The sequence below is a fragment of the Tubulanus polymorphus genome, chromosome 2 (assembly GCF_964204645.1).
Source record: "Tubulanus polymorphus chromosome 2, tnTubPoly1.2, whole genome shotgun sequence".
NCBI lineage: Eukaryota > Metazoa > Nemertea > Palaeonemertea > Tubulaniformes > Tubulanidae > Tubulanus > Tubulanus polymorphus.
This window is the reverse complement of record NC_134026.1, coordinates 25,703,845-25,730,366: the sequence shown is the minus strand read 5'-3', so window position 1 is coordinate 25,730,366 and position 26,522 is coordinate 25,703,845. Positions and strand designations below refer to the sequence as shown.

Genomic DNA, 26,522 nt, shown 5'->3' with positions numbered 1-26,522 from the left:
CAACTTAGTAAACGGAATTGCTAATACATAACATACTAATTTGCGACCTGCAACAATATCTGACGACTATTGGAGTTCGACTACAGCAGAACCTCAATTTTACATCGTGGGATATTACAATCAGGTATTACAAACCTAGTACTCCATCCCAAATAGGATACCTTCGTAATTTCATACTGGATATAAAAACTATCGGTTTATGACAAACATATTTTCTAGTCCCCTGAAGTTCGTTGTCATGAGATTCCACTGTAGTATCAATTGATGTACATTCCGTTTGTCAGCTTTGATGAAAATGCACCAGTAATGTGTGACCAGCTCGCGAGAGTTGAATAAAGAAAACTCAAAACTTTTTTTTCACGTAAGCTTTATTTCGATATACCCGTTTATACATACATAATACAAAATACTCACCACATGCTAAATAAAGAGGATGTAGTAACAATTAAAAAACTATATCGATCAATAAAAAATGTAAATTAAACAAAAAGCTATTCCGCCAAAACCTTCCACTGGTTGCCGCATTGAGAATGATAAACTAATTAAATGCTACGATATAATACAAAATGATTTTTTCTCTGATGTATTGTCCACTCCTTTCTTTCTGCGCAGATTTTCTTGGTGTTCCATCTGAACACTGGTCTCCTTTTTGCACCAGTCGGGTAATGGCCCACTCCAGTTAGCCGGAGGCTCCGTACGATATTCCCATATATCATTAGCACATGAGGCTGATAAACGTTTTTCACGTCGTTCCTTCTCATTTTCGATAATCTTTTCCTGCAAGAAATGAAAATCGATAAAGTTATGTTTCAAATAAACTACATATTTGATTACAGCGTGATAAACGGTTAACATTTGTTCACTTACAGCGACAGTTGGATCTAATGTTTTCATGAATTTGAGGCAATTTTGATGGTCATGTTTCCATTTTGAACATTCTGTGTATTCTCCTTGAATGAAATGTTGATAAAAGCGTCCAACATAACCTAGAATGATTGAGAATGTAGTAGTTTAGTACTTTGTTGACAGTAATAATAACATTAATCAACAGTACAAAAACATTGATTAATGACAATAGCCGGACAAATAACTTACTTTTACACTCTTTATATTCGCTTTCATATGTATCACATGGTCGAATCTAGAAATTTTGACAATCTTTATGTCATTATGTATTAATTAAATCTTTGAATTGATGTTGAATTTGATTCAGAATTGAGCCTTTAAATCGAGGGGTTTATGCTTGAATCTAAACCAGTCAGGGAAAATCAAGTAGTACCACAAAAAGATAAGCCATTTTTCTTACCATCCATACATCTTCAGGAAGATCCTTTATTACTTCAGGGTCTTTTATATTAAATCTTTCGTTGACCGGAGAATCCATGATTTAAAGGCACCAGTTGCTGCTGCCATCTAGTGACGTAGATCATGTGACTTCTCTAGTGGTCAAGATGGCGGAAGGTAAAATTTATTATTGGGCGTAATTTTTTTTATAATTAAATGTCCGTACAAGTTAATCGGGGCCTGCTATCATTCAATGAATGTAATTTTGATGATGAATATTGGGATATGCAATTTATGAAGAAAAATAAAAGTATGTTAGTAAAATGGAATTGCTGTTTTTAGTGTTTAGTCAATTTATCTTCCTTCGTTCACCTGTCAAATTCTTGTGTTGTTGTTTCTGTCAGTGTCATATGTCTGTGCTGGAATCATGTATCAAACAGATTTGACTTGTGTTACGATAGTGCTTTCAACCACAGGGGCAATATTGTCATGTGAAAGTAGAATGCCCAGTCAACTATGATCCCCAAAAGGATCCAGACAATTTACTGAGAATACATGAAATATAGCATTTTAGTTCATTTCGGTTTAAACACTTGAAATCATATTATATCGGTATTAAAAACCGGATGGAGTAATAGTTTGCATATATCCTGGCCACAAAGTTGTTGAATTTTCAGTGATTGTCCAGATTGTCCAAGACCAATGATATTATTTTATGACATTTCACTTTGCTGTTATTTCTAGCCGAAGTCACCAAGTTACAGAATCATCTGAAACTACTGAGAGAAGAATATGTAAAATTACAGAACAAACTGGCTGATGTTGAGAAAAAGTATCATGTTGCTGCAGCGGTATCCGGGCAGTCTAATGATGAAAACTTTGTATCCCGCCTTCTTAGAACGGTTGCTGATTTATTCGATAAGCCTTTATATAGGTTAATAAGACTAGTCAAAGAAGAACTCAAATGAAGAAAATACAAGAGTCTCATGAGTAATATGAATGTGATTTTTTCATTTCAGTGATTTAAATGTAGTTTTAGATGGAGAGACAATCCTAGCTCATAGATTTGTACTTGCAGCCCGCAGTGACCATTGGGGTGTCACTGATCTGGCTACTGTGTCAGAACTTGACTTCACAGGTATATATAAGGACCGAATGTGGGATACATCTGAGTACTGCCGTTTTAACATTTGGTCTGTTTCCAGGTATTCCATTTGATATCGGACAGTCTATGTTAAAATGGGTTTATACAGATAAAGTGGATCTCAAGGCCAAAGATGACAAATTCATATTGGGACTCATGAAAGCGGCGAGTCAATTCCATCTTGAACCCTTGCGAGATAGGTAATGAATTTACATCAAAATGTCTCCCAAAATATATCTACAGTTTCATTTATTGAAACTGAGCATTTCGCAAAATGATTTTGTTTAAGGTGTGAGAAGGCATTGGTTAGCTCCGTAAATGTTAAGAACTGTATCTCATATTATCAAGTTGCTGATGAAATTGGAGCTTCACTTCTACTAAATCATTGTTCTGAATTGATATCAAATCATTGGGTAAGCTTTATGTTTTCAATAATATATTCTGAGATAACCAAGTGTATTTTTTAATCCACTTATATTTCGTACACATCTATTTTTAGCATGATTTTACTAGTGAAGACTTTGCAATGATGACCGCCCCATTATTATATGGCATGTTCAAACAAAAAACTGAGTATCCTTTGCATATGGCAATACGAGCTAGACGCGAGGATGTGGTTATGTTGTATTTGCTGGAGTTCGACTCATTGGTAATTTGAAACGAGGGAAATTTGTGCCTTTTTAAATCAAATTTAAGCTTCATAATAGCAAAAAGAGATGTTTTGTTTTCCATAAAACAGTTGCCTGGTAAACTGAATGAGATTGACAACAGAAATGATATTCCATTGGATATGGCATTAGCGGAAAAGCAAGAAAGTATCGCAAAAACAATGGTTTCGCATAGGGTAGACGTTAATAAAACTGATCATTCTGGTCGATGTCTTCTACATAAAGCTTTAAAACGGGGTCAGTCATATAAACTTATTATCAATCAAATGCTACATGGAAGAAAGTGATTTTATTGTTTGATTTTCTTTTTTCTTTCTCTAGGGGACGAATTCTCAGCTTCATTTCTTATAAAAAACAATGCCAATGTCAACATGGCTTCTCACATTGAGAAAGAGACTGCGCTTCATTTGGTGGCGAAAGAAAATACTAGTCCTGCGCTGATGGAGAGTATGGCACGAATAGCAAAACTGTTACTAGAATATAATGCTGACACAAATGCACAAGATCAAAATGGATAGTATGTACTGAATACATTTATCATTAACAACATGTTGATTTTTTAAGGATTCAAAAGGCTGATGTTTTGATATTTTGTAATTCCGGTATTCTTGTATTTCAGCACTGCACTACATCAAGCCATTCTACGTAAAAACGAGCCAGTATTTTCGATATTATTATCCTATCCAGCGTTGAATCTAGAGTTACAAAGCATCGAAGGAGAAACTCCTCTGTGGCTGGCTCTGCAATGTAAATTAGATTCTGGCTCCGGTGAACAGACACCTGATGGTTACTATGGTGAAAATAGTTATGCATTCCGTCTGAGTCAAAGAGGATGTTCATGTGACGCTATCAACCCTGAAACAGGTCAATATCGAAATGAAATAACAAAAAAGTAGATAAGACAAACAAAACTGTACCGGTAATTGTATAATCGGATTATCTATCATACTAGGTGATGTTCTATTGCATTGTGCTGCCAGAGCTGGTCATGAAATGGCTGCTTTGTTTCTTACTAAACATGGAGCAAAGCCTAACCATATAAACCATAAGGTAGGACATTACAACATTTCCTGTGAAAAAAAAATTTTGCCGGAATTGACTTAGAGTATTTTTGATTATGCTGCCATTTCAGGGTGAAACTCCTCTACACACTGCCTGTTTGATGGGTCTACCTCGACTAGTCCATGTTTTACTTGAAAAAGGTGCTAACCCGAATGCCCAAACGAGGGCTCCATTAGATGGACCATCTGATTCTAATCCTTTTGGTGAGGATGAGCCAGGAATTTCGCAACAAACTCCGATACACATCGCTATTGCAAATAGACATGAGGAGTGCGTTAATGTGTTCCTGCGTCGAAAAGGTTTGTGTCTTGACTGAGTTCAGTTAATCAGTTTGACTTATTGTTCATACTCATATCTCTCTGTCTCTCATAGAAATGGTGACGAAAGCACAAGACGCCATGTTAATCATACCAAATTTCAACTTGAAAGATTCGCAAGAAAATACAGCATTCGGTCTGGCATTGTGGAGTGGATTACATGGTGTAGCTACACAGCTACTTACAGGCGGTGCTAGTGTTAATGACCGTAATTCTGAAGGGTTTACTCTGTTACATCAAGCCATATTAAAACAAGACACCGCAAGTACTTTATTCTTGTTAGAACGTCAAGCTGATATTAATGTGAGGTATGGTATGATAAGGGAATGGTAACACATTTTAAGTGATATTTCATCCATGTATCTCTAAGTACGTGTATGTATATTTTCTTAGAACACAAGATAATGAAACACCATTACAGTTAGCTATTAAGCGTCATCTTCCAGTGGTTGTTGATGCTTTGTGCAGTCAGGGAGCAGCGATGAATGTATTTGATGAATCTGGTGATTGTCCATTGTGGTTAGCATTGGAAACTGGTCAAGAAGATGTTGCGTCAACTCTTGTAGGTTTTCTTGCGAGAACTCCTTGATTTCTATTCTATGTTTGATATACAGTTCATAGATTAGATAGTTGATGTTAATATCAATGTACCGGTAGGTTCGACACGGATGTGATTGTGATATGTGGGGATCTGGTCCAAGTGGTTGTTTACAAACATTATTGCACAGAGCTATCGATGAAAGCAATGAAGCTGTTGGTGTTTTTCTCATTAGAAGGTTGGTACATTAGTATATGAATTAGAAATGATAGATGTTATGAAACAAGTGACATATTTTAATTAGTTTGTTATGTTGTTTAGTGGGTGTGATGTGAATTCTCCTCGCCGTCCGGGTCCTAATGGTGAAGGTGAAGATGAAGCAAGGTTTGTAGTTTTACAGAGAGCATCATTTATCATCTGATATACTTAATTGAAATTAGCGAAAACATTGGAATCACTTTTATTTAAGGGATAAGCAGGCTCCACTTCATTTAGCCAGTTCCTGGGGGCTGGAATGTATTGTACAAGCACTAGTTGAACACAATGGTGATGTGAATGCTCAGGATGCCGATGGTAATGCTCCTATTCACGTTGCAATCATGAATCAACATTCGGTGATTATACAGTTATTAATGTCGCACCCGGCGTTGAATCTCAGCGTACGTGACAAACAAGGCTTGACACCATTCGCAGCGGCAATGATGACTAAGAACAATAAAGCTGCTCAAAGTATACTGGATAGAGAACCGACTGCGGCTGAACAGGTCATAATTCAATTTCATTGAAACGCGAAACGTTCTTGTATTCAATGAAAACCACCATTATGATGAATTTACAATTTACAATTTACAGGTCGACAATAAAGGACGAAATTTCTTACATATTGCCATCCAAAAGTCAGACATAGAGAGTGTTTTATTCTTGATCGGTGTTCAAGCCAATATCAATTCACGTGTTCAAGATTCTCATCAATTAACCCCATTGCATTTGGCAGTCATTGCTGGTTCTGAAATCATTGTTCGGAATTTGGTATGCTTAATGACGATCAGTAGCTTCGATTTCAACCAGTTCCTGTTTTTGCACATCTATTCTGATATGACCAAAATATAATTCATTTTAGCTTCTTGCTGGAGCTCAGGTAAATGCAAAGACAGTACTTAAACAAACTGCCTTGCATCTGGCTGCTCAATCTGACCAAGCTAATATTGGCAGTGTACTGTTGGAGAATAATGTGGACTATGATGCCATTGATGAAAGCCTCAATAATGGTATATATCTGACCAGAATTCTATATAATTTGTTCTCTTGGAAATTCTTGGAAGCTCCTACATCGACCTTTCTTTTGCAGCTTTACATGTTGCTGTACAGAATGGTTTCATTAATACAGTACGTGTTCTGCTCACAGAATCCCGGATAAATGCTGAGGCTTCAAATATCAAGTATGTAATAATCTGTGTGGTCTCAGTATTGGATTAACATTGATGTTTGTACTGGTATCTTTCTCGTCATCAGGGGCCAAACACCGATGCACACACTTGGTCAGTACGGAAAGGAGAGCGCAGCTGCAATCTTTGAACTGTTCAGAGAATGTATGCCTGAATATCCAGTAGATAATCCAGACTCGGAGGGAAATACAAGTAAAAAATTATTAGCATTGTTTATCTCTTCTATAGTTTATATAAAATGTATCATTTGACTAATAGATTAATCATTTCAGTATTGTTGTTGGCGTATATGAATGGAAACTCAAATTTATGCCGTGCTGTTGTGAGAGCTGGAGCCTCTTTCGGTGGAATGAATAAATATGGAGTCACCCTTTTCAACTTTCAAGTCCCTACTAAGCAACTTCTTTTCAAATTATTGGGTAAGATGACGTTTTTCTGTGCACTTAACGTTACCACCAAAAACTCTATATATCGAATTTTATTTTGTCTTAATTTCCACATCTGTAGATATGCTGTCTAAGGAACCTCCATGGACAGATAGCGATGTTTGTTTAGAATGCACAACTAAATTTACGATTAAGACAAGAAAGCATCACTGGTAAGTCATAAGGCCATTAGTTTGTTACATCTTTTTTGTACACAAAATTCGTTTTAAAAGTTCTTATGATATATTACCATTCTGGTTTCAGTCGTCATTGTGGTCGAGTCCTGTGTTCAAAATGTTCTGATAAAGACATTCCTATAGTGAAATTTAACTTGACTAAACCTGTACGTGTTTGTGAGATCTGTTTTGATGTGATCACAATGGGAACATCATTCACCTGAACGCTGACAAGAAATGGAGTTGTTTGTTGTCGCAGGTTTTCGGAGCTAAATGAAGGTTTTCTATCAGTCATAACTATTTTCCATGTTCATGAGTGGTTGATATTCGATGTTAAACGCAATATACGATATGTTAAGAGGGATTCATGTCCATTGAAAGTTTTTGAAATTGAAGAAAATCAGTTTCCCACCAGCAAGCAAGAGTACATTTTTAAAAATTGTGTATAAGTTGTTTTTAATTAAGACTTAAGAGCTTTTTGAATTACCGTATGTATTTTCATGCAAAATCATGTCCTTAGATTTCATTTCATTTGTATACGCATATAAGTATGTTGAATTAAGTCTTATTGTGAACTTAATCCTAGAAAAAAAAGGCAGAACGTTCATGTCAGCTTGATGTAGTCCATTGATGTAGTAGGTTTCTGTAGAACAAAGTTCATCATTGTATTCTGCTGTTCCTGTTCTGTTCTAGGCTTTGTATTAAGAAATAAATCATTCAGGCTATCTATTGCATCATTTTAAGTAATTCATCTATTGAAAATTCATATTTAACTTTTATGAATATAATCGATGCATGAATATATAAATCGCAATGAGCATTATACATGATATTGTTTCTTCATGACCCATAAATCATTCTATTCAGTAACAACCTGGGAGTAGTTTTGTCTCAAAAGGTACCTTTAGTTAAGTTTTATGTGAAATTATTCTTACCAGCAAATGATCATGAAAAGATATATGTACTGGAATAAGGTATGTTGCGTTGTATTTGAAGTACCGGTACTGCTGCATTAAATACACATGCCTCTTCTCCATCATACATGCAAAATCGATTTTCTCATACCAGTACGCCTGATATCTGATATGAGCAAAGCACAGTTGATGATAAAACAGTTTCAAGTTTTGAATAAACTTCATCATCAGAGAAACAGCAGATGATGATGAAGTTTAGTCAAAACTTTGAAACTGTCAGAATAAATCATGAACTGTGGGTTTTGCTCATTTACTCTGAAATACTGAGATTAATATCAGTCTACCAGTCACGCCTGAAATAATCTCCTGATCTCTGAATGTTACATGCGCTGCCAATTTGAATTAACGTTTATCATTGTGGCCAGTAATGTTTGAAGTTGAAGTCAGTTTTTCTCATCCATGTATCAAAATTAACTAACATGTAATTTTTATTTAGCGACTATTGTTCAGTTGCCATATATGGGAAATCATATTGAGGGTTCATTTAGGGTAACGCAGCGATTTTTATTTGCTTATTTTCTTGTAAATCTAAATTGATATAAAAATATATGTAATGCCTATGAAAATGAATTTGTTCAGTTATCTGGAATGAATGCAAGTTCAGCTGTAGATGGTTCTTTTTTCAATCTAAAGGAATGTTTTCTTAGTGAACCCAGGATTGGTACTCCAATCGGTACACAGAAAAATAGCCATATTTATTTATTTTCAATAGAAATAAACTATTTATTAAGACCTGACTAGAATAACATCATATAGGTGTATCACAATCCATCTTTGTATAAACGGATCAAGCTTTTGGCAGTGGCTGGATAATTAGTGACAGGACATCTGTGGTGAGAGGACACATACTTGTAAATACATGGATAGCAAAAAACGTATCTGAAAGAACAATTAATGAAAAGATTTTACGAATCAATTTCAACCAAGGAATGTGTATGTGTCAGTGTATAGCTAGATACTTACCCAGATACAGTGAGCGCAGTATCATTTGTTCTTGTTCGATGGCATAGAGGACAGTTGGTATTTGGAATATCTTTCAGGTATTCATCCTTCAATGAAAATTTTCTCATGTTCTTCATTTACAGAAATAGATCACTGTTAGTATATATAGATAATATTGAAGCCTTACCTTATTAGGTGCAGGTGGGATCGGTAACGCAGCTATATTATGAACTTTATCACTATTATACCACCATTCAAGGAATTGCAGAAAAAATACACTTGTAGTTAGTGAATTTGTAATCAGAGTTATCAATAGATCCTTACAATTAGACAATATTGACAGCATTCGTTTAACAAGTCTGAAATAAATGAGTTTCCTTTCACTGAGAAATGCATGTGATTTGATAAATCAAGAGAAATTAACTGTTGGTATAAATAAAATTGAAGATTTCTTACCCTACTGCAGTTTCATTATGTTTAACTTGATCCATTTCATTATTCATTTTGGGTTTCTGCCAAACTAGGCGAACGCCGGCCAGTGGCAAGAACAATGAATGATAATCAAGTTTTCCAAAAATGTACAGAAGCTGGCAGATGAACATGCTGGCTTCAAACAGGCTGTGAATGTATGGGTATACAGATACATAAGCTAGGCAAAGTTTCTTATGTAAACTCTGAAATTAGAAGAGTCAATTTAGATGCTATACTATCAAATCAGGACGTTATAAAGTAATGAAAGCCGACATCTTACTTTATTCCCAATCTGTTGATTGAGGTTTTGTGTTTCATATAGCAGTCTTTCATACAGATTATTGCATTTCATCTTCAGGTAAGGGAACACAGCCTAAGTCAAAACAGAATATAAAGTATAAAACTTAATATTGTAAGTAATGCCATGTAGAACCCTGAGTACCTCTGATAAACCTTAGAGTATTCATTTTGTCAAGATTATCGCTCCAACGACAAACATACCAAAAATATCAGTGATTTAATCCTGGTGTTCGTAGGAAGCACTGAGGGCTGAGTTTGTGATTGAGTTAACTTTGTCTCCCGCCTCAAACTATAGAATTCTTCAGCAAATGAAGCACCTAAAATGTATATATGAAATATGTTACAATTGTAAGCTTAATTCGTTTATATTTTCCCTCGACCCTAACTTACCAAACTTTTTAAGGTATACATGCTCAAGAATGATATTGATAAATAGATGAATCTCATCTGCAAAACGATATAGGTTTAGGAATCTTGCTGGATTCTTATCAGCTAAAACCTGTAGTGTAAATCAGAGGAAAGTATTACGTCAATATTATAGAGCAGATGATGATTTTTTTACTTTGCCCGTGACCTGTGGTCCTGGCTGCATATTTTATGAATTACCGACTGGTAAGCGTAACTTCCATGAGGGCAATTTTGCAAATCAAGTGAGTCAAAAGAATATACCTTTAATACGTGTTTTATAGCTGGTCGCAAAGCAGCTGTCAGATTTTCTTGAGCTAAAACCTCAAATATCGATGGTTTTGAAGTAACCGAGCTTCTACTACTCGTAATGTGAGCTCCAAATTCAGCCATAACAACAACTTAAATCTGGCACATTTCAAAAAAGTTTCACAGGCGCACCGTATTCAGAAAAACCAGTTCGTGAGTATCATTTGGTAAATTTATATTCAGAAAATGAAAAACTCCCCATCGCCAACGACCTTGGGTTCAAAGGAAATCTCCGGTTATAGCTCTACTTGAATTAGCAGTACGGCACGGAATTCGGAAAGGAAGTGGTGTCGGGAAAAATGGCGGCGTTTTGAACCGCAGAAATATTGGGTTGGTCAACATGACCACTAGCGCGGGTCAGGCTCCACTAGGAGCCTGGAAGTTGGTCTATGCTCCTGATGATGGTGATTGATCCTTAATCCCTAGTAACCTTCTGCTTCCAAGTAACCTATCATAGATCTGCCTCAGAGTGCGTCTGAATCAGTCAAAGAACGCTTCACAAACATACAAAAAGGACATCATTTTATCCCGTTAGTTACAAAAACATTTTATTTTACCTTTAAATAATTTACAGTGAAGCAACACACTCTCATATCAACTAAAATAAATTACTAAGTAAAGTTTTCAAATTTACAAAACAGGTTTTACAAATAATAATCCTCTACAATCAGCTCTTATTGTAGTCATATCATTACAATGTGAATCCGAGCAAGCACATGAATAATTGGAATGCACTGCATTTATAATCTTTTTTCAATTAACTTTTATATAAATATTTGAAAAACAAAAATACACGTAATTGCTAAATTTGTATATTCCATGTTACAATTCACATTGCACTAGAGACACATGATTCAGGCACATCACTTCCTCAGTAGAACTTTGCCCATTTATTTGAACTGGATGAATCGACCCATTCAAAATCTGTAGGAAGCCTGAATTATTGTGTATCAGAAAGAATGACAAAGTGGTAGCCAAGTTTATTGGTTTTTAAAACAGGCGCAAATTTCTTTCAATTCATTAGTGTGTAGAATTGAAAAGCAAAGGCAGTGGAAAAACACTAGATTTCTAGTTCTAGTTGAACCCAAAAGAACATATTCATTGTTCATTCCATGTCCTTTGTTATTCAACATTAAAGAACAATAACTGACTAATAACTAGATATAATTTTGTTGTTGATCAAAAACGAAAAAGTCTTAATTGCTAATTATATAGAAGTTACAATCAGTGAAACAACCAAATCATGATCAATTGCTACACAGATTACCTGCCATGTATCGATAAAAACACCCAGCTGTGGCCAAGATGAGGAAGTACATGTATAATACAAAATGCCTTACCGAAGAAAGCTGTGTATATGAAAACCTGACTGGTTTTAAAAAATTGAAATGCATTCTTCATGACATTACAGAAATCACTGGTTACAGATTCAGCACATTTCATCGTTTGTCAGTCACATTACGTTTAAAACAATTAATGATTGAAATACATGTAAACAGAACTAGAGGAGATGGAAGGTTAACAATGACATCGCATACTGCAGGGAAGAAACCAATCGTCAAGAAACGTGGATATCTACAAAAAAGCAGCCCCTAGATAATTTACACACGTATAACATCTATCGGCATTAGTAATACATATATTACAATAGAATCATTAATACTCACAATTGTCAAAACCTGATATCATTTACAGATTAGAGTCAATAAGATGTTAAATTGCTCCCTGATTTACTCATGATGTTTATGATTTATCAACTTCAATGCTTCTCAATCGTTAATAGCATTATTACAATAGATGACGACTTGTGACGTTAATAGTTCCTGGAGATCAATTCAAATCAATACTTCTTTTCATTAATAAGTAGTATAAACAAATAGCATAATTGACTTAAATTCCTTTTACAGGAGGGCAGTGCTTATCATCATTAACAACATGTTGATATGAAAAAGTAACTTATCATTTTTCAGTGATAGCTGCCTCACTAAGATGTTACGAATAAATAAATTAGTTAGAGGCAGGAAATACGATGGTTTACAAAGGTGCTCAGAATGAGGTTCCTTATACAGATTTCTATGAGATAAAACTGTCCACATCTGATTTCAAATAGTCGCTTCATCAACATGAAAATATACATATCACAGAAGTTGAAATATCATTCGACTCACTCACCAAGACATTACACAAATACAACATGCGAAATTCATCAAACAAAAATAGCATCATGTTCTCTCCTTATGAAATATTCCCATGATATTGCATTGACAAGGCAGTTATGTACATCTATATATATATACAAACTAGTACATGTAATAAATTATACACTTCCATATCTACAGAATTTCATTTCTACATTAAATGCATACTGCTCCAATTCATATGCAACTGAATGATTATACTGTAACAGAGACTTAACAGTTGATTATGCAATTAACACTAGCAATAATTTCCATATTCATCTTCATTATAGGAATGTTTATAAGATAAATTTCTTCAAAAAGCGATGTTGAAAAGCTCGTCCATTAGATGTTCTATGAAGTGATGGCAAATATACAATAAACCAGTGGAAAACTAAAAATGAACTTTTTTAGACAGATCATGTAAAGTCCTTTTTGAATCAGATGCAAATTGAATGATAGAAATTTGAAATATCATCCAGAAATCAGACCATTTCAGTATGGACTAGAAGTTCACAAACTTTTTATTTATAGACATACAAGTCTCTATGGTGGATATGTCTCGGGAGTATAAATTCAAGGTGAATGGCATTATTGAATACCGATGTACAATAGTATCAGTAACCAATGTACAACAAGAAAATCCTGCCGAAAAGTCAACCATATTATAGACACTGCCAGCGATCTAAATAGTTCTTGAAGACCAACCCGTGCTAAGGAGACTGCCTACACATAGACAATACCTATATTAGCGGTAAATAAAGGCATGAAAGTATCAATCTAACACACTACTAGTTTACCATTAACGGTCAGTGAATTGTCATAGCTCTACACATCAGCAGCAAACTTTGTTACTCCAGTTTCTATACAGTTACAGTGCATACAAGCTGTTCACGACTTGTCGGATAATTTTCCGCAATTTCGGAGATCTCAGTTGTTGATGACGATGAAGTTCCGGTACCATTACTTGCTCTACCCTTCGATGCTCGCTCAGCAGCTTCAGCTCTGGAAAAATCAGTTTCATGTCAATATCCGTTTCTATTATTCAGCATAGTCTACACCGAGAGATCCTGATGAAACTTACCTCCTTTGTTCTAATTGAGCTTGGACGTATTTTCGTCGATCTTCGTTAATCGGATAGCGCCATAGAAATAATAAGCTAATAAGTATACACACTATAGGGAATGGTGATAGTAACATTCTCAGTGTTAAGGCAACTGAAGAAGGTTGATTACAGGCCCCGGTTTGATAACCAGCCAAACTGAAATACAGCATAGAAAAACAAAAGTTTAATCATACAGGTTGATTACAATAATTTAGGCATATATGTGCAATAATAATAGTTTAATCATACAGGTTGATTACAATAATTTAGGCATATATGTGCAATAATAATTTTTCGTAATATACTTACGCTAAGGCAAGCTGCGATAAACCAAGAGAAACACCCACAGCCAGCTTGTTGAAGAAAACGTACATCGAGTAGAAAATAGCTTCTTTACGTTGTCCCGTTTTCAGCGAGAAATCATCAATTACATCGGGTAACATAGACCTTTAGGTAAAGAAATAACATTCTTAACTACTATGACTACAGCATGAACTAGTCCGGATGATATAGTCCATGAAGCATCTACATCTCACAATCAACATTTAGTCAGTTGAACGTACCAGGGTAATAAGAAGGCAACTGAAATACCGAGTCCAGCTATTACCATACTAACATAAACACCAATAACATTTCCAGGCATATAAAGTTGAGCAAATAAGTCAGGAATCATGATCTGAAAGAAAGGGATGAAATCTTGATCAAATAATTTAAGAACGAAAATGAAGAACGATTTCAACTTTGTAAGCACTTACAATCATTCCGATGGCAAAAGTAGTTTTCTTGCCAATCTTCAGTAAGCAAAACTGCCACAATGGCATAGCTAAAATAGCTACAGCCTGTATAAAACAAAACATAGAAGTCGTACTCAGTTAACACACTTCTACATACAATACATTTTAATAGAACCTCTCCAAAACTTACAATTAATACTAAAAGACTCAAACTTAGATGTTGTTCCATGTGGAGGGAATGTGTGACGTAAAGAGCCAAATTTCCTTGCACAATCTACAAAAAAAGTGGTTACCAAAACAATAACACAGACGGCGGTTGAAGAATCTATGTAGAGCGTTTATTCTCGTATCGTAATACATACCTGAACTGCGAGTGAAACGAATAAGAAAGCTAATGTTAGCTTCACGTATGGTCCATGTTTAAATACCATTTTTACACTCGGTAGAAATGGTTCACGTTTGTTAGCTACAACATCTGAAAACACAATAGATTTCTCTCAAATTTCCTCATAACGTTGGTAATAAAAAGCAAATTTGGCTCGAATTCTAACTTAAAAACCTACCTGATCTTTCTTTTGTACCGAAAAACACGGTTAGAACACATGCGAGAAAAATTGCAGATATAGTCCCAGCTGCATAGAGATACGCCTTTCTCTACAAATAATGACAATAAACATACAATTTAAGTCTAATAACTGTGACTACCACGGTTTACGTATCTTTCAATGTGGAATCCTATAAGCTTTTAAACCATGTTAATATATTAGCAGGCAGCACATGTAACTTTTGTTTATCTATTCTCGGGACTAATAAGATGTATTACAAGTACTGAGACTCAGGAAAACCATTCACTCGTAGGCTATATACAAACTCTGTAGAATTAGCCGATACTTGACAGATACTATATTTCAGAGGTAAATACAATATGTTCAGATTTTATGAACAGGTGTTTCTCAATCGTTGACATTATTGATGCACTGTTATCATTGTTTCTCTAGTTTTTATACAAAATAAGATTTGCATATTCATAAAATATGAATAAATATTTACTGCAATTGATTATTTTTTCATGCTAAACAGTTTTGTAAAAACAAAATATCACTTGGCAAGATCTACTGGCAAACTGCCAGCAAGGGAAACATCTTGTCATTATTAAATCATAAAGACACAACTGAACTCCAAACCTAGTCGTACAAAGAATGGTGTGATTTTATAGTACGCTATAATTATTGTTGGGTGTCTAACTTAGTCACCATATTGGAAATTCCGTAAAGAAACTTTGTTCTCACAACACTGTTTACTATTTACTGGATCTGAGCCAATTGAACATAAATCGGTCTCAACGCTATTCGGGTGATTTGCAGTTACTTTATTGTTAGACAAAAAAGTTGCTTACCCCTTGCTCTAGAGCTAGAGGTGATATAGTAGCTGCAACTGCAACACTTGCATTAGTAGAACCACAACCATCATCTACTTTATACTTGTCAACGAAAGCACCTTGCACTGCCACTGACAATAACAGCCCACATAGTTCAGCAATCATTCCTGTAATTTCATATTTCATAAGACATTTGTTATGATAGGAAAGGGGGAATCTGTGGTAGAACAATGGTTTTTCATTTTTCCCACTTCAATGTATATTTAAATACAGTATTTACAGGTCATGTACTAAGGGCAATATCGAACATATGGTAATACTAAAGACTGAAAACCATGTGATCCCACACCGTATTTGATCCCATGATATCTGAACACGTGCTGTGGTTCCAATATGGTATTGATATCTTCAGAAAGATATACATATACTGAAGACAAACAAGTGTCAGATACAATGAAGAAATTGATTCACTTGCTATTCATATAAAGGGTGTCACTTAACATATAGAGTCAGGCATGTACCCTGCCTGGTTTAAGATTACCAAGCTTCTCATTTTGCAACAAATTCAAAGCATTAATTCCATAACTCTGTGATTCGATAAATCATAGGTAAACATTGATAAAAACAAAGAGTATTGCATATATCCCACAACTGAAAATGCACAGCACCAAAAATATCATAATATTCTCGAATGTTTTGACTCCATCTGAGATAGGATCATTGTGTTTCTATCGCTATTAATATGCTTGTTTATGAAAGGGTGGGGTTCTAATTGCTGATACTTACTGTAAGCTGTGGCTGAATCTCTATCTGCTTGATTGTTCGATATATACATAGTCAATGACGTATAGGGCACATGAAGGCACTGTAATATAGTGAACATAATTTCATAGTTTTTAAATACGATATAAAACCCCAGCAATAGAAAAGTTCAAATTTCAGACAATCGATGGAGGGCCCTGGAGATTCTTTAACAATATGTTTTATGTACCTATTAGAAGTATTTTTGTTAAACTTTTTTTGCTCTTCTTTGGAATTTATGTTATGGGATTTATCTACCGCATCTATCTTTACACAGAGATTCCTGTCTGTTCCATCGACAGGATGTTTTCATTAAGTAGTTATTCTACGACTGATATTTTGGGTGATTATAATCCTGATATATGATCAATGTACTTCCCGGATGCTGGATGTAAAGATATACAGGGAAATATGAAATTTCGAACAGACAATCGTTTTCTGTCATGATTTTCGTTGTGAATTGCAATCCATTCAAAAACACGAATGTCTGGTGTAGTGACGTGATATGACGACAGAAAACAAACACACCACACATCACATCGCCTGATCCACTCATAATGCTCGCTCTACACCCGCACATTACTCAGTCTTTGTTAGTGCTCGTGTACTCAGCTGCTAGCACTAGCAGACGCTATACAGCGACCAATAAATTGCCTCGCTTATTATCAGATGAGTATTTTATGTAAAATTCTGTCCTTATTTGACAAATTAAAAGCCGTCAAAACTCATAATCCCAGCTCTACCCGGGAATTCTAATGTCGAATGCTTTAATTGCTTTTCACACTGACACAAATGCCACTTAATGCATGAATACCAAGGTCTATATTTCTAAAATACCGTCAAGGAATCTTGAATCGTTTTCTAAAAATTGGATACAAGCACAGCTGCTTTTCATTTCAGAAGAAGATATATATCTACGCCACTCACCATAGATTTCAGTATATCGTTTTAACAATAGTATCCTGTACAGTGGCGTTGGAAGTGCATCGCCGCTGCAATAATTTACTGAATGACGTTTTTTTTTCTTTGAATACCACGTTTTAAAAGAAATTAAGTCAATTCGCCGCGGCAATATTAAGAATCTGTCCAAAATCGGCATTTGACCGCAGCAATACAACATTGCTTCCAACGCGCCTGCTGTCGATATTGCAAAATTGAGTCAGAATCTTTTTAGAAAAGAAACTTAAAAATAGTACCCATTCTCATTTTCTGTGTATGATTGCAGATCCTATTGACTGTACCAGTAGGCTTAAAACTGATGCTTTCTCTAGTTAATGTAAATAACAATATTTGTCTTACCGTGATTAACGCCATGAAACTGCAGTATAAGATGAAATAATATCCAAGTTTTCCTTCATCGCTTATGTCCGGAACATACCAAAGAAAGAAGTAAGCCACGCATCCAAACGGTCCCGAAAGTATTATCCTGATGTAAGAAGCGATATATGAATTTAGTAATTCCTAAATTCGATTATCCTTTTGAAATTATTAATGTCAGACACACAGGTATTCCAGGCATACTTACCATGGTCGCATACGTCCAAATCGTGTATTAGTTTTACTGACGAAAAACCCGACTAACGGATCAGTGATGGCATCCCAAGCTTTTCCGGTTAGGATGATGATTGGGCTATAAAACGGATTTACCTACAATGCAAAAATGAATGATGAATTTTAGAGATTTGACAATAAGCAACTTTGAATAGGAAAGATGTTTCTGATCTTCAAATTACCTGAGCAATATTAAGGAAGAATATTGATATAAAGAAACCGATGGCATTCCCGGTCATCTGATATGGGACACCACCAACAGCGTAACATAATTTTTGAATGATCGTAAGGTTCTTTTCTTTAGGTGGTTTTGGAGTATGTCCCTCCATGAGTGGGCGAGCTTCCTGAAAAAGTGATAGTACATTTAAATAACTATTTTCATAATTTTCACTAAAATGAAGTATCAAAATACCAGGTAGGCCTAACGAGATACTTGCTGAATTATCCAACATTGTTGTAATGATATAGGCTATAGGCTATGTATGAATAACCAAATTACCAGCAGTCATAGACCTACTGTTTAAATTCTATTATATATAGTTCTATAGTCCCAGTATCTAATAGGTCATCTATCAATCAGTTATCAGATGGCTAAGAATGATAAGGAAGGACAAGATTTGATTTTATTAAAGTTTGGTAGATTAATAACACCTATAAAAAGATTTTGGTTCCTGAAATATCAACAACACTGCACTTGGTCTGGTATCTATTGCTCCAGAAAAAAGTTTTGTTTATATCTTGCTTGGGGTAACCAGAGATCAGCTGGTATTCACACTAAGGCTTCTGACTGATGTGGGGGTCAGTTTTCATTTGTAAGCCAAGGATTTGAGCCTCTGATTACACCAATAAGGTCAACAATTAATTCAGACAAGGCTGAGAGATATGATAAACTTTGCTCAGATGCAAGAGGACCTCGATTATAGAGTGATATCAAATTTGACTGAAAATACAGCTATTGGACGAAGCAATAAAAACATCTTTTTAAAAGAAAACCATTTTTAAAATTTGGCTGGATGCCAATTTCCTGATTTGCCAAGATCTGGACCTCAGACTTTAAACACTGGCTCGCAAGAATTGTAAACCGGACGTTAGGATATAATTAACGGTTATTCCGACACGGATGAGACAAAAAAGAACATTAAATTGTTAATTCTTGTACGTAGATAATAACGACAACGTGGCCACCTCCAAGTCTGAAATGAAAACATCTCTCCCTCGGCCTCTCTAGCCGGCCATCATCTCGACCTCGTCTCCTTCCAATCATCGCTTTCTTCCCCCCATGGTCAGTTTATTTTGCTACGCCGATTCAAAGTGAATAAAGAGCGTAATTTACCTTGCCGGCTTTAGGCGTAATAAGGACATCGGTGCTTTTAATTGCGGCATCATTTTGTTGAATATCCGACATCTCTCTATCGCGGGTGATAGCCATTTTAACTCTCTTGCTCTACGTGTAGAGCGTCAATAGTAATTTATGAATGAGAGAGGTGTGCGTCATGCAGCCAATCAAAATTATTAGATTTTATGACGCGGCAGCGCGCCGTAAATATTAACCCTTTAACTACTGAGAACCATACTAGTGTTCGGATATTTGGGGCTCGAACGTCAACAGCCCAAACTCTTGTGAAATTCCCCTTGATTCAGCGTAAGGATCGAGCCCCAAAAATATAAATGGCTCACGGCCCGTGATAATAGATTAAAATACAGAAATGGAACATCTCAAAAATAAGCTCAGTTATCGTTTATAGGTCTACGTGGTCGTATCTGAGTGTGCGATCAGTGATTATCGCTGATGACCCACATATTTGAAGCATTTGTCGCGACCCGAGCGCGCGCGTCACACACAATCACAGCTGATTGCTGACTGACGGACAGGTGTAAACCTTCCACACACACATAATCCGGACCGTGGTTCAAATGCTCATCAACCATGAAAATCTCATCATTACAAGTTAAAGACATTCGCTTTCCAACATCATTAGATGCAGATGGATCCGATGCTATGGTAAAATCAATTGACTGTTTTAGTGTTGTAAAGTTAAAGTATGACTATATGACTGAGGGAAAATGATAGAACAACACAATGTCTGTTTTAGGCCTAAATTAGCGAGTTGACTATCTTTTGGTAGACTATGAGGAGTTAAGAAGTACAGAGAGGGAGAGAATTTCTGAGATTTACGATGTCTTTAAACCAGGCTAGTTCAATTTTTAAAACAAATTTTGCAAATTTCAAGAAACTCAACCCAATCTTATTGCATTTAAATTTCACATTTATTTCATGAGATCAATAATTGCATTAAACATAAATCTCAAACTTCTTGATTTTAAGATTTACCTGAATTTCTTTTTCTAATATGAGTTGTCAACCCAAGGAATGACTTGCAGCCTAGGCCTATACTGTCCTGCTCCACCTTGAATTAATCTTTGAATAGGACACACTAGGCCTATATGGTTAGAATAACTTTATCAATATGCACTTAGCTACCGATAAGAACAAAGTCAGATAGGCTACCTAAGTCTCAGTACTAAAATCACCCGTCTTATATTTTTAGCACCCTGACCCTGATTATTCGTGTGCTTATGTGATTATCAAAGGAGATGGCAAGCACGAAGGCCATGGCTTGACATTTACAATTGGTCGAGGGACTGATATAGGTAAGATAGGGCATCCTCAGTTTTTAGATTATTTCTGATTTTTGTAGACATCAATTTAACTGTTTAGTTGATCTCTTCCAGTTGTTGTAGCAGCGAAATCTTTAGCCAGGTTTGTGGTTGGACGGAATACAACTGATATATTCTGTAACTTTGGGAAATTCTATCGCGAGTTGACAAGTGACAGCCAACTAAGATGGGTAAGCTATGATAAAGGTTTGTTATGAAATACTCAGTCAGTAGGCTAGAAGTATAGTAAATCTCTCTTATTATTTCAGATAGGTCCAGAAAAAGGTGTTATACACCTTGCTACAGCTGCTGTCTTGAATGCATTGTGGGATTTATGGGGAAAAATGTCTAATAAGGTACTTGTTCTTAGATTGAATTATTCTATAAAGAAATTATATTTTTTCATATGTAGCCTAATCAGTTCTATGCATTTTGTGATTATTTTATAGCCAGTGTGGAAATTACTAGCAGATATGGTAAGCATTATTTAATGGAAGATTAAATCCGAGTGCCGAGGGTAGATCTTAACATTTTGAAGGAATTTTCATTTGAAGTAATTTAAATCGGTAAAACCTTTTTGTATGTTTTAGAGACCAGAAGAAATTGTTTCTTTGATAGATTTCCGTTATATGTAAGTTGTTCTATGATCTATCGATCCTGTTGGTTTGTTGTTTTTTAGATCAATTGGAAGAAAAACGATACCCTAGGTCAATAGCAAAATCTAACATTACTTTCATTAAAACTATGACTGGGTAGGCATACAGTGTTTAAGATGCTGTATTGTTTTTACGGCGAATCTGGTGTTATTCATTTAATTTTAAACCTTTTCAATTTACAAGCTCTAAATAGTTATAATCACAAGGTCTGTATATTGTATTTTCTATTACAGATCAGATGCTCTGACTGAAGAGGAAGCTCTTGGTAAATATGACTACCAATTCTAATAATTTTTGTATACATGTACCTGGTAGGTTGTTTGTAGGCTAAAATATTTCAATTCTAGATATCCTTAGGAAAGGTCAACAAGGAAAAGAAATACGTGGTAGGGGTTACGTTCGTTTAAATTAACATTAGTCAGAATTAATGCAATTAATATTTCATCATTGCTCTAGCATTAATAATTACCGGCTCTATTTCTATTAGGCCTATAATGATACAAGATTTTGTACATTGTAAATATCCATTTTCAGAAAAAGCGATGTTAGAATCTGGTTTTCCAGCTTACACTACTCATTGTGGATGGATTGGATATAGCGATGATAAGATACGAATGGTAAGTCAAGATTCTGAGACGTTTTAAGCCTTTAAAAACTTTTAAGAATGATGTTAGACTCATCAGTGACGCTGCAGCTAAGATAGGATTAACTCCGAAGTCAAATTCCACGCCGTTGAACAGGATCCAGATTACTTCATTAAAAAGAATCGTCTCTGAATTTCTCAACCAGTCATCGCGCTTAACATTATTTCATTGCAGCTTTGCAAAAAATACCTTGCTGATGGATTCACTAAGTAAGTCCATGAGATCCTTTAATCGTGTTTAAAACTCACTGCTGAGTGTGTACATGCTTGTTAGACAATTGATATAATTTTCTCAGATTCAAGGTGAAAATTGGTGCAGATCTGCAAGATGATATAAGACGCTGTACTATAATCCGAGAAGAGATTGGATATGAAAATCAAATGGTTAATAACAAAGAATCTGTGGTAGTTAAATACTTCAATTTCGTTTCAGATTTAAAGAAAATAGTTTTGCTATTTGTAGATGACTGATGCTAATCAACGTTGGAATGTTCAGGAATCAATTGATTGGATGAAGGCTTTAGCTAGGTTCAAACCTTTATGGATAGAGGAACCTACCAGTCCTGATGATGTACTTGGACATGCTGCTATAGCTAAGGTACTGATAGTGCAAAAAAAAATGTCATGGCTATTGAAGGACGATCGTTGTTATGCGTACAAGTGTGTTTCAATTTTAGGCTCTGAATCCTATTGGTATAGGTGTAGCTACAGGTGAACAGTGTCAAAATCGCGTTATGTTCAAACAGTTTTTACAAGCTGAAGCAATGCAATACTGTCAAATTGATGCGGCAAGAGTTGGAGGTGTCAATGAAAACATTGCCATTATGCTATTAGCCGAGAAATTTGGAGGTATATGCAAGATTTTTGTCTCACTACATCAGATCTTCTGAGGCTCTAGAACATTCATAATATTTTCCATTTCTTACAGTGCCCGTCTGTCCACATGCTGGCGGTGTTGGGTTGTGTGAATTAGTGCAGCACTTGCAATTCTTCAATATTATATGCATCAGTACTGACATAGGCAAAAAGTAAACAATATCCATTTACATGTTTGCTGTATTGGATTTTTTTCTCTATTATGAATGGTATAATTCTGTTAACTTGTAGAGTGATAGAACATGTGGATCATCTACACGAACATTTCAAAGACCCTGTTCGCACTAGAAATGCCTGCTACCTAGCTCCTACGGTATGACATTCTACTTTTTATGGATTTTCACAATGGCATCTTTTTGGTATGAAGTAATAATGTTGTTTCTTCTAGATGGCTGGATATAGTTGCGAGATGCATGAACAATCGCTCATAGACTACGAATATCCTAATGGTCCGAAGTGGCAGCAGCTGTTCAAAGAAGGGAAATTCAAACCTGAAATAATTTAGATTATTAATTTAGAATTATTTAAGTCATAATATTTGAAAAATAAAGCCATGATATGGGCGTTTGGGAATTTATTGGTGGATAATATGTGTTAAAGACAATGTTTCATGAATATCTACGAAGGTGTGATAATATCATGTGAATGAATATGAATGACTAAATGGAAAGTATGTTTCTAATTATCTTTTGCGGGCCATTGATTATCTACAAAAATGTGGTGCTAAATTCTTTTAATACGTTTATCATAAATCTTATATTTTAATTATACAGTATTTATATTCATGATCTAATGCCTCGACGGAAAGGGTTGGCAATGATTTATTTGTATCTTTTATTTATTTCTCTGAAAATAAATGGTTGATAAATCATTTTACGTATTTCTTGTCATCTTGAGGAAGGGTTGATCTCAACAAACAGGCATAAAAAGATAATAATTTCGAAACTAGGAGATTACATAATTTTTATTTGATTCAAATATCAATCACTGCATATATTATATGTTATATTTGCATACCGGTACTCAAATTTGAATTAGCAAATATTGTTGGTGTGGGTTTAAAACAGATAAAGCTTAGTATTAAATGCTATCTCCAGTTAAGTAATTTTTAATTACCAATACTTGATCACTCAACTACCAATCCAAAATCTCATTGATATATATCTTGTACAAGGGTTTAAACCCCATGTTAATCTTAAAAACTATTACATGGTAGCTTAAACTGTTGTTAAATATTAAATAGGCACAAAATGTGATGTAAAATTTGGTAGAAAATACATTGTATGTACGGAGTCAGTTGTTTATCACAAGTATTAAGGAAAGAATTTGTTAAGTTAACTCTAGACTTCTAGGTAAATTAAAGCGCTCAAATCTTAAAGGTGTTGTATATGAAATAAACATTCCATTGCAGTCATGTGAGACAAATAAACTAAAACCACCTGCATTTTACATGAGTAGTAAAGAGTAACAACTAATGGTTTGATTATGCATTAAAATCCAATACAATACATTCCACACAGTGTAAAGCTTCATTAAAAAATTTGAATTAACAGACAGGGAATTTGGCACTATGAAAAGCCAGCTTTGACCTATTTCAAGAATAATTGTTAGAAGATTATTATTATTTCAATGGGTTAAGCACAGTTTACACGTATGTCCATATCAGTCCTATGTGTATGGATCGGATTCATGGCAAATGTTGGCACAATAGAATCGGTAGGTAATGAGTCTGAACTACTGCCCGAATATGAACTGGAACCACTATTATACACTGAACAATCGAGGCCAAGACGTTGTCTTTCTGCTAGATATCGTTTCCTGCGGTTCATTTTGTAAACTTTCAATCGATTTTCCTCCTCTGTTGGGTCATTTGTTTGTTCTTCCCACCGCAGACTCTCGTTGTAGACGATTTGTGAAGTACTAATTTTTGACTGTTTAGATTTTCCACTCGATGGCGTAGCTGAAGTTGTTGATTTAGATTTCGATACGGATTTGAATATCTTTTTTGAAACTAAAGATCCGGAAGATGAACTTTTTTTCAGTTTTTTACTACTATTCTGATCATTGATGTGTATAGCACGGAGATTGGCAACTATGCTCTCTGATACAGTACCTGGAAAATAAAGTATAAGATTTGGAAATAATACTAATAGTTCTATGGCCAGGCTGAAATGTGGAAAGCATAACAGGTAATCTTAACAAATATATGTCTATCCAGTAAACGAGGTAAACAGATGAACTAACAATGGATACGTGTAATTGAACACCAGCGGTTAATGCCCCCAATATAATGTGACATGCAGGCAATATGTTGTTGATTCATTTCTTCATTACAAGTTGAAAGCATATACATAAAGAATGTGCTGTTGTATTAAGTTACAATAGAGCACAGCTTAGTAATTCAGTGTTTAAGTACAAAATAACTAGGCCTATGTCTACGAGGTATTGATAAGTGTGCGTGCACGCTTGTTAAAGAATTTCTTCAGCATCGAAAGCTCAAACGCCATTTGAAGCTGTCGTCAGAAGTCATGTATCAGTGTCTTCAGGCTTATAATTTTGTTCGAATACTCAATTTATGACATAGTGATTGCAAGCAAAAGTGGAGGCCATCCCCGCCTATCAAACTGGTTGCCTCCACTATATTCGTCTTAATTGCTAGGTAAATAGTGATAGTTATAATTGCCGCTCTGTTACTGAAGCAATATGATCTGAAATTTTTGATCTGGAATCATTGTCTGATCTTGAGTTCATTAATTTCTTGGAGATCGGAATGCTGTTACCTATTATAGTATAGAAACCAAAATCATTAAGCAATTAATATTTACCCGTAACTGTACTCTGTGGAGGGACAATTGAATTGCCTTTTAATGCTTCATCAGAATGAATCCTTTCATGACTACCATTACTTGTTATGGCACTGTTGTTCTTTTTTAACTCTTTAAAATCTTGTTGATGGCTCACGGCAGTAACACTAACGTCCGAATCATTATTATTGACTTCACAGTTGATTTCACAGGTCAATGTTGATGCAGTTGCATTTTGCAACTGTAACAACGCTACTTTACTATCGCAATCGATTGTATTGTTCCCACCGATGGCTGCCGTTCGTTTCTTTTTTCGGTTGCGGCGTTTTGCGGAATTTTTTTTCTTATCGGATTTTTGCTCTGACGGAGATGATCCATTATTATGGTTTTTCTTGTTGCTTTTGTGTTTGCCTTCCATTTTTGAGTGACTCGTCGTGTCCCGAGTTATTTTAATGTCCCCATGTTCGATGAATCGAACAAAAAGACGGTGCAGTAAACCTAAAAAATCACTACTACTAGTGTCAAAACGAACCCGGAAGTGACGCCAGTTTACCCCTTATATATACAATGTAAAACTTCGCAGATTTTACTCATGATATAGTTCATATTCAAATTCAATCAAATGGTGCATCTATTCTTATGTCGTTGGTACTTCAATACACAAATCTATTTTCTAAGT

At 35.2% G+C, this 26,522-nt stretch overlaps 6 protein-coding genes across 7 annotated transcripts; 2 read left to right on the top strand and 4 right to left on the bottom strand.

Moving 5' to 3' along the window:
- Window positions 1-386: 386 nt before the first annotated feature.
- Window positions 387-1,418, bottom strand: LOC141899316 (synaptic plasticity regulator PANTS-like). Its single transcript, XM_074785554.1, has 4 exons — window positions 1,307-1,418; window positions 1,096-1,141; window positions 868-986; window positions 387-777 (listed from the first exon to the last, which is right to left on the bottom strand). Exons 1-4 carry the CDS (start codon window positions 1,382-1,384, stop codon window positions 550-552), a joined length of 471 nt encoding a protein of 156 aa, XP_074641655.1. The 5' UTR covers window positions 1,385-1,418; the 3' UTR covers window positions 387-549.
- Window positions 1,419-1,445: 27 nt separating this feature from the next.
- Window positions 1,446-8,588, top strand: LOC141899315 (rabankyrin-5-like). Its single transcript, XM_074785552.1, has 23 exons — window positions 1,446-1,461; window positions 2,029-2,218; window positions 2,304-2,422; window positions 2,490-2,628; window positions 2,718-2,841; window positions 2,928-3,077; window positions 3,168-3,333; window positions 3,418-3,613; window positions 3,716-3,960; window positions 4,049-4,146; window positions 4,229-4,457; window positions 4,531-4,783; window positions 4,869-5,037; window positions 5,133-5,251; window positions 5,335-5,397; window positions 5,483-5,777; window positions 5,866-6,042; window positions 6,134-6,281; window positions 6,362-6,452; window positions 6,526-6,650; window positions 6,731-6,877; window positions 6,966-7,056; window positions 7,148-8,588. The coding sequence occupies exons 1-23, from the start codon at window positions 1,452-1,454 to the stop codon at window positions 7,281-7,283; spliced, it is 3,480 nt and encodes a 1,159-aa protein (XP_074641653.1). The 5' UTR covers window positions 1,446-1,451; the 3' UTR covers window positions 7,284-8,588.
- Window positions 8,589-8,772: 184 nt separating this feature from the next.
- Window positions 8,773-10,654, bottom strand: LOC141900348 (peroxisome assembly protein 12-like). 2 transcript variants are annotated; one of them, XM_074787200.1, is made up of 8 exons: window positions 10,416-10,654; window positions 10,137-10,245; window positions 9,948-10,063; window positions 9,727-9,819; window positions 9,432-9,649; window positions 9,163-9,334; window positions 8,997-9,082; window positions 8,773-8,912 (listed from the first exon to the last, which is right to left on the bottom strand). In XM_074787200.1, exons 1-8 carry the CDS (start codon window positions 10,542-10,544, stop codon window positions 8,795-8,797), a joined length of 1,041 nt encoding a protein of 346 aa, XP_074643301.1. In that variant the 5' UTR covers window positions 10,545-10,654; the 3' UTR covers window positions 8,773-8,794. The 2 variants fall into 2 exon arrangements, with proteins under 2 accessions (XP_074643301.1, XP_074643302.1); XM_074787201.1 differs by having other exon boundaries at window positions 9,163-9,214.
- Window positions 10,655-10,992: 338 nt separating this feature from the next.
- Window positions 10,993-19,810, bottom strand: LOC141898507 (sodium-dependent lysophosphatidylcholine symporter 1-B-like). Its single transcript, XM_074784431.1, has 14 exons — window positions 19,540-19,810; window positions 18,389-18,550; window positions 18,181-18,302; window positions 17,955-18,081; window positions 16,641-16,719; window positions 15,873-16,021; window positions 15,040-15,130; window positions 14,839-14,951; window positions 14,667-14,750; window positions 14,498-14,581; window positions 14,306-14,418; window positions 14,052-14,189; window positions 13,722-13,898; window positions 10,993-13,642 (listed from the first exon to the last, which is right to left on the bottom strand). Exons 1-14 carry the CDS (start codon window positions 19,633-19,635, stop codon window positions 13,501-13,503), a joined length of 1,677 nt encoding a protein of 558 aa, XP_074640532.1. The 5' UTR covers window positions 19,636-19,810; the 3' UTR covers window positions 10,993-13,500.
- Window positions 19,811-20,027: 217 nt separating this feature from the next.
- On the top strand, window positions 20,028-23,910 carry LOC141898508 (mitochondrial enolase superfamily member 1-like). The gene is made up of 16 exons (XM_074784432.1): window positions 20,028-20,208; window positions 20,756-20,858; window positions 20,940-21,055; window positions 21,134-21,220; window positions 21,314-21,340; window positions 21,455-21,495; window positions 21,754-21,785; window positions 21,868-21,906; window positions 22,055-22,137; window positions 22,339-22,373; window positions 22,460-22,547; window positions 22,627-22,761; window positions 22,841-23,012; window positions 23,092-23,191; window positions 23,271-23,352; window positions 23,428-23,910. The coding sequence occupies exons 1-16, from the start codon at window positions 20,134-20,136 to the stop codon at window positions 23,542-23,544; spliced, it is 1,332 nt and encodes a 443-aa protein (XP_074640533.1). The 5' UTR covers window positions 20,028-20,133; the 3' UTR covers window positions 23,545-23,910.
- A 123-nt stretch (window positions 23,911-24,033) lies between these two features.
- LOC141900128 (uncharacterized) lies at window positions 24,034-26,363 on the bottom strand. The gene is made up of 2 exons (XM_074786883.1): window positions 25,865-26,363; window positions 24,034-25,152 (listed from the first exon to the last, which is right to left on the bottom strand). The coding sequence occupies exons 1-2, from the start codon at window positions 26,259-26,261 to the stop codon at window positions 24,674-24,676; spliced, it is 876 nt and encodes a 291-aa protein (XP_074642984.1). The 5' UTR covers window positions 26,262-26,363; the 3' UTR covers window positions 24,034-24,673.
- Between the last annotated feature and the right edge of the window lie 159 nt (window positions 26,364-26,522).

Coding starts and splice junctions, on each gene's coding strand:
- LOC141899316 (XM_074785554.1), bottom strand. CDS start 1,384: ATGGATTCTCCGGTCAACGAAAGATTTAATATAAAAGACCCTGAAGTA. Junction 1,142..1,306: donor TTCCTGAAGATGTATGGATG/GTAAGAAAAATG, acceptor CAAAATTTCTAG/ATTCGACCATGTGATACATA. Junction 987..1,095: donor CGAATATAAAGAGTGTAAAA/GTAAGTTATTTG, acceptor CAATCATTCTAG/GTTATGTTGGACGCTTTTAT.
- LOC141899315 (XM_074785552.1), top strand. Junction 3,078..3,167: donor TGCTGGAGTTCGACTCATTG/GTAATTTGAAAC, acceptor TCCATAAAACAG/TTGCCTGGTAAACTGAATGA. Junction 3,961..4,048: donor CGCTATCAACCCTGAAACAG/GTCAATATCGAA, acceptor CTATCATACTAG/GTGATGTTCTATTGCATTGT.
- LOC141900348 (XM_074787200.1), bottom strand. CDS start 10,544: ATGGCTGAATTTGGAGCTCACATTACGAGTAGTAGAAGCTCGGTTACT. Junction 9,335..9,431: donor CATAATGAAACTGCAGTAGG/GTAAGAAATCTT, acceptor CATTTATTTCAG/ACTTGTTAAACGAATGCTGT. Junction 9,083..9,162: donor TCCCACCTGCACCTAATAAG/GTAAGGCTTCAA, acceptor TTTTCATTGAAG/GATGAATACCTGAAAGATAT.
- LOC141898507 (XM_074784431.1), bottom strand. CDS start 19,635: ATGGCTATCACCCGCGATAGAGAGATGTCGGATATTCAACAAAATGAT. Junction 16,022..16,640: donor AGATTCAGCCACAGCTTACA/GTAAGTATCAGC, acceptor ATGAAATTACAG/GAATGATTGCTGAACTATGT. Junction 14,751..14,838: donor TCGTTTCACTCGCAGTTCAG/GTATGTATTACG, acceptor CTTTTTTTGTAG/ATTGTGCAAGGAAATTTGGC.
- LOC141898508 (XM_074784432.1), top strand. CDS start 20,134: ATGAAAATCTCATCATTACAAGTTAAAGACATTCGCTTTCCAACATCA. Junction 21,221..21,313: donor GGGGAAAAATGTCTAATAAG/GTACTTGTTCTT, acceptor ATTATTTTATAG/CCAGTGTGGAAATTACTAGC. Junction 23,192..23,270: donor AGTACTGACATAGGCAAAAA/GTAAACAATATC, acceptor GTTAACTTGTAG/AGTGATAGAACATGTGGATC.
- LOC141900128 (XM_074786883.1), bottom strand. CDS start 26,261: ATGGAAGGCAAACACAAAAGCAACAAGAAAAACCATAATAATGGATCA. Junction 25,153..25,864: donor TCCACAGAGTACAGTTACGG/GTAAATATTAAT, acceptor TTTATTTTCCAG/GTACTGTATCAGAGAGCATA.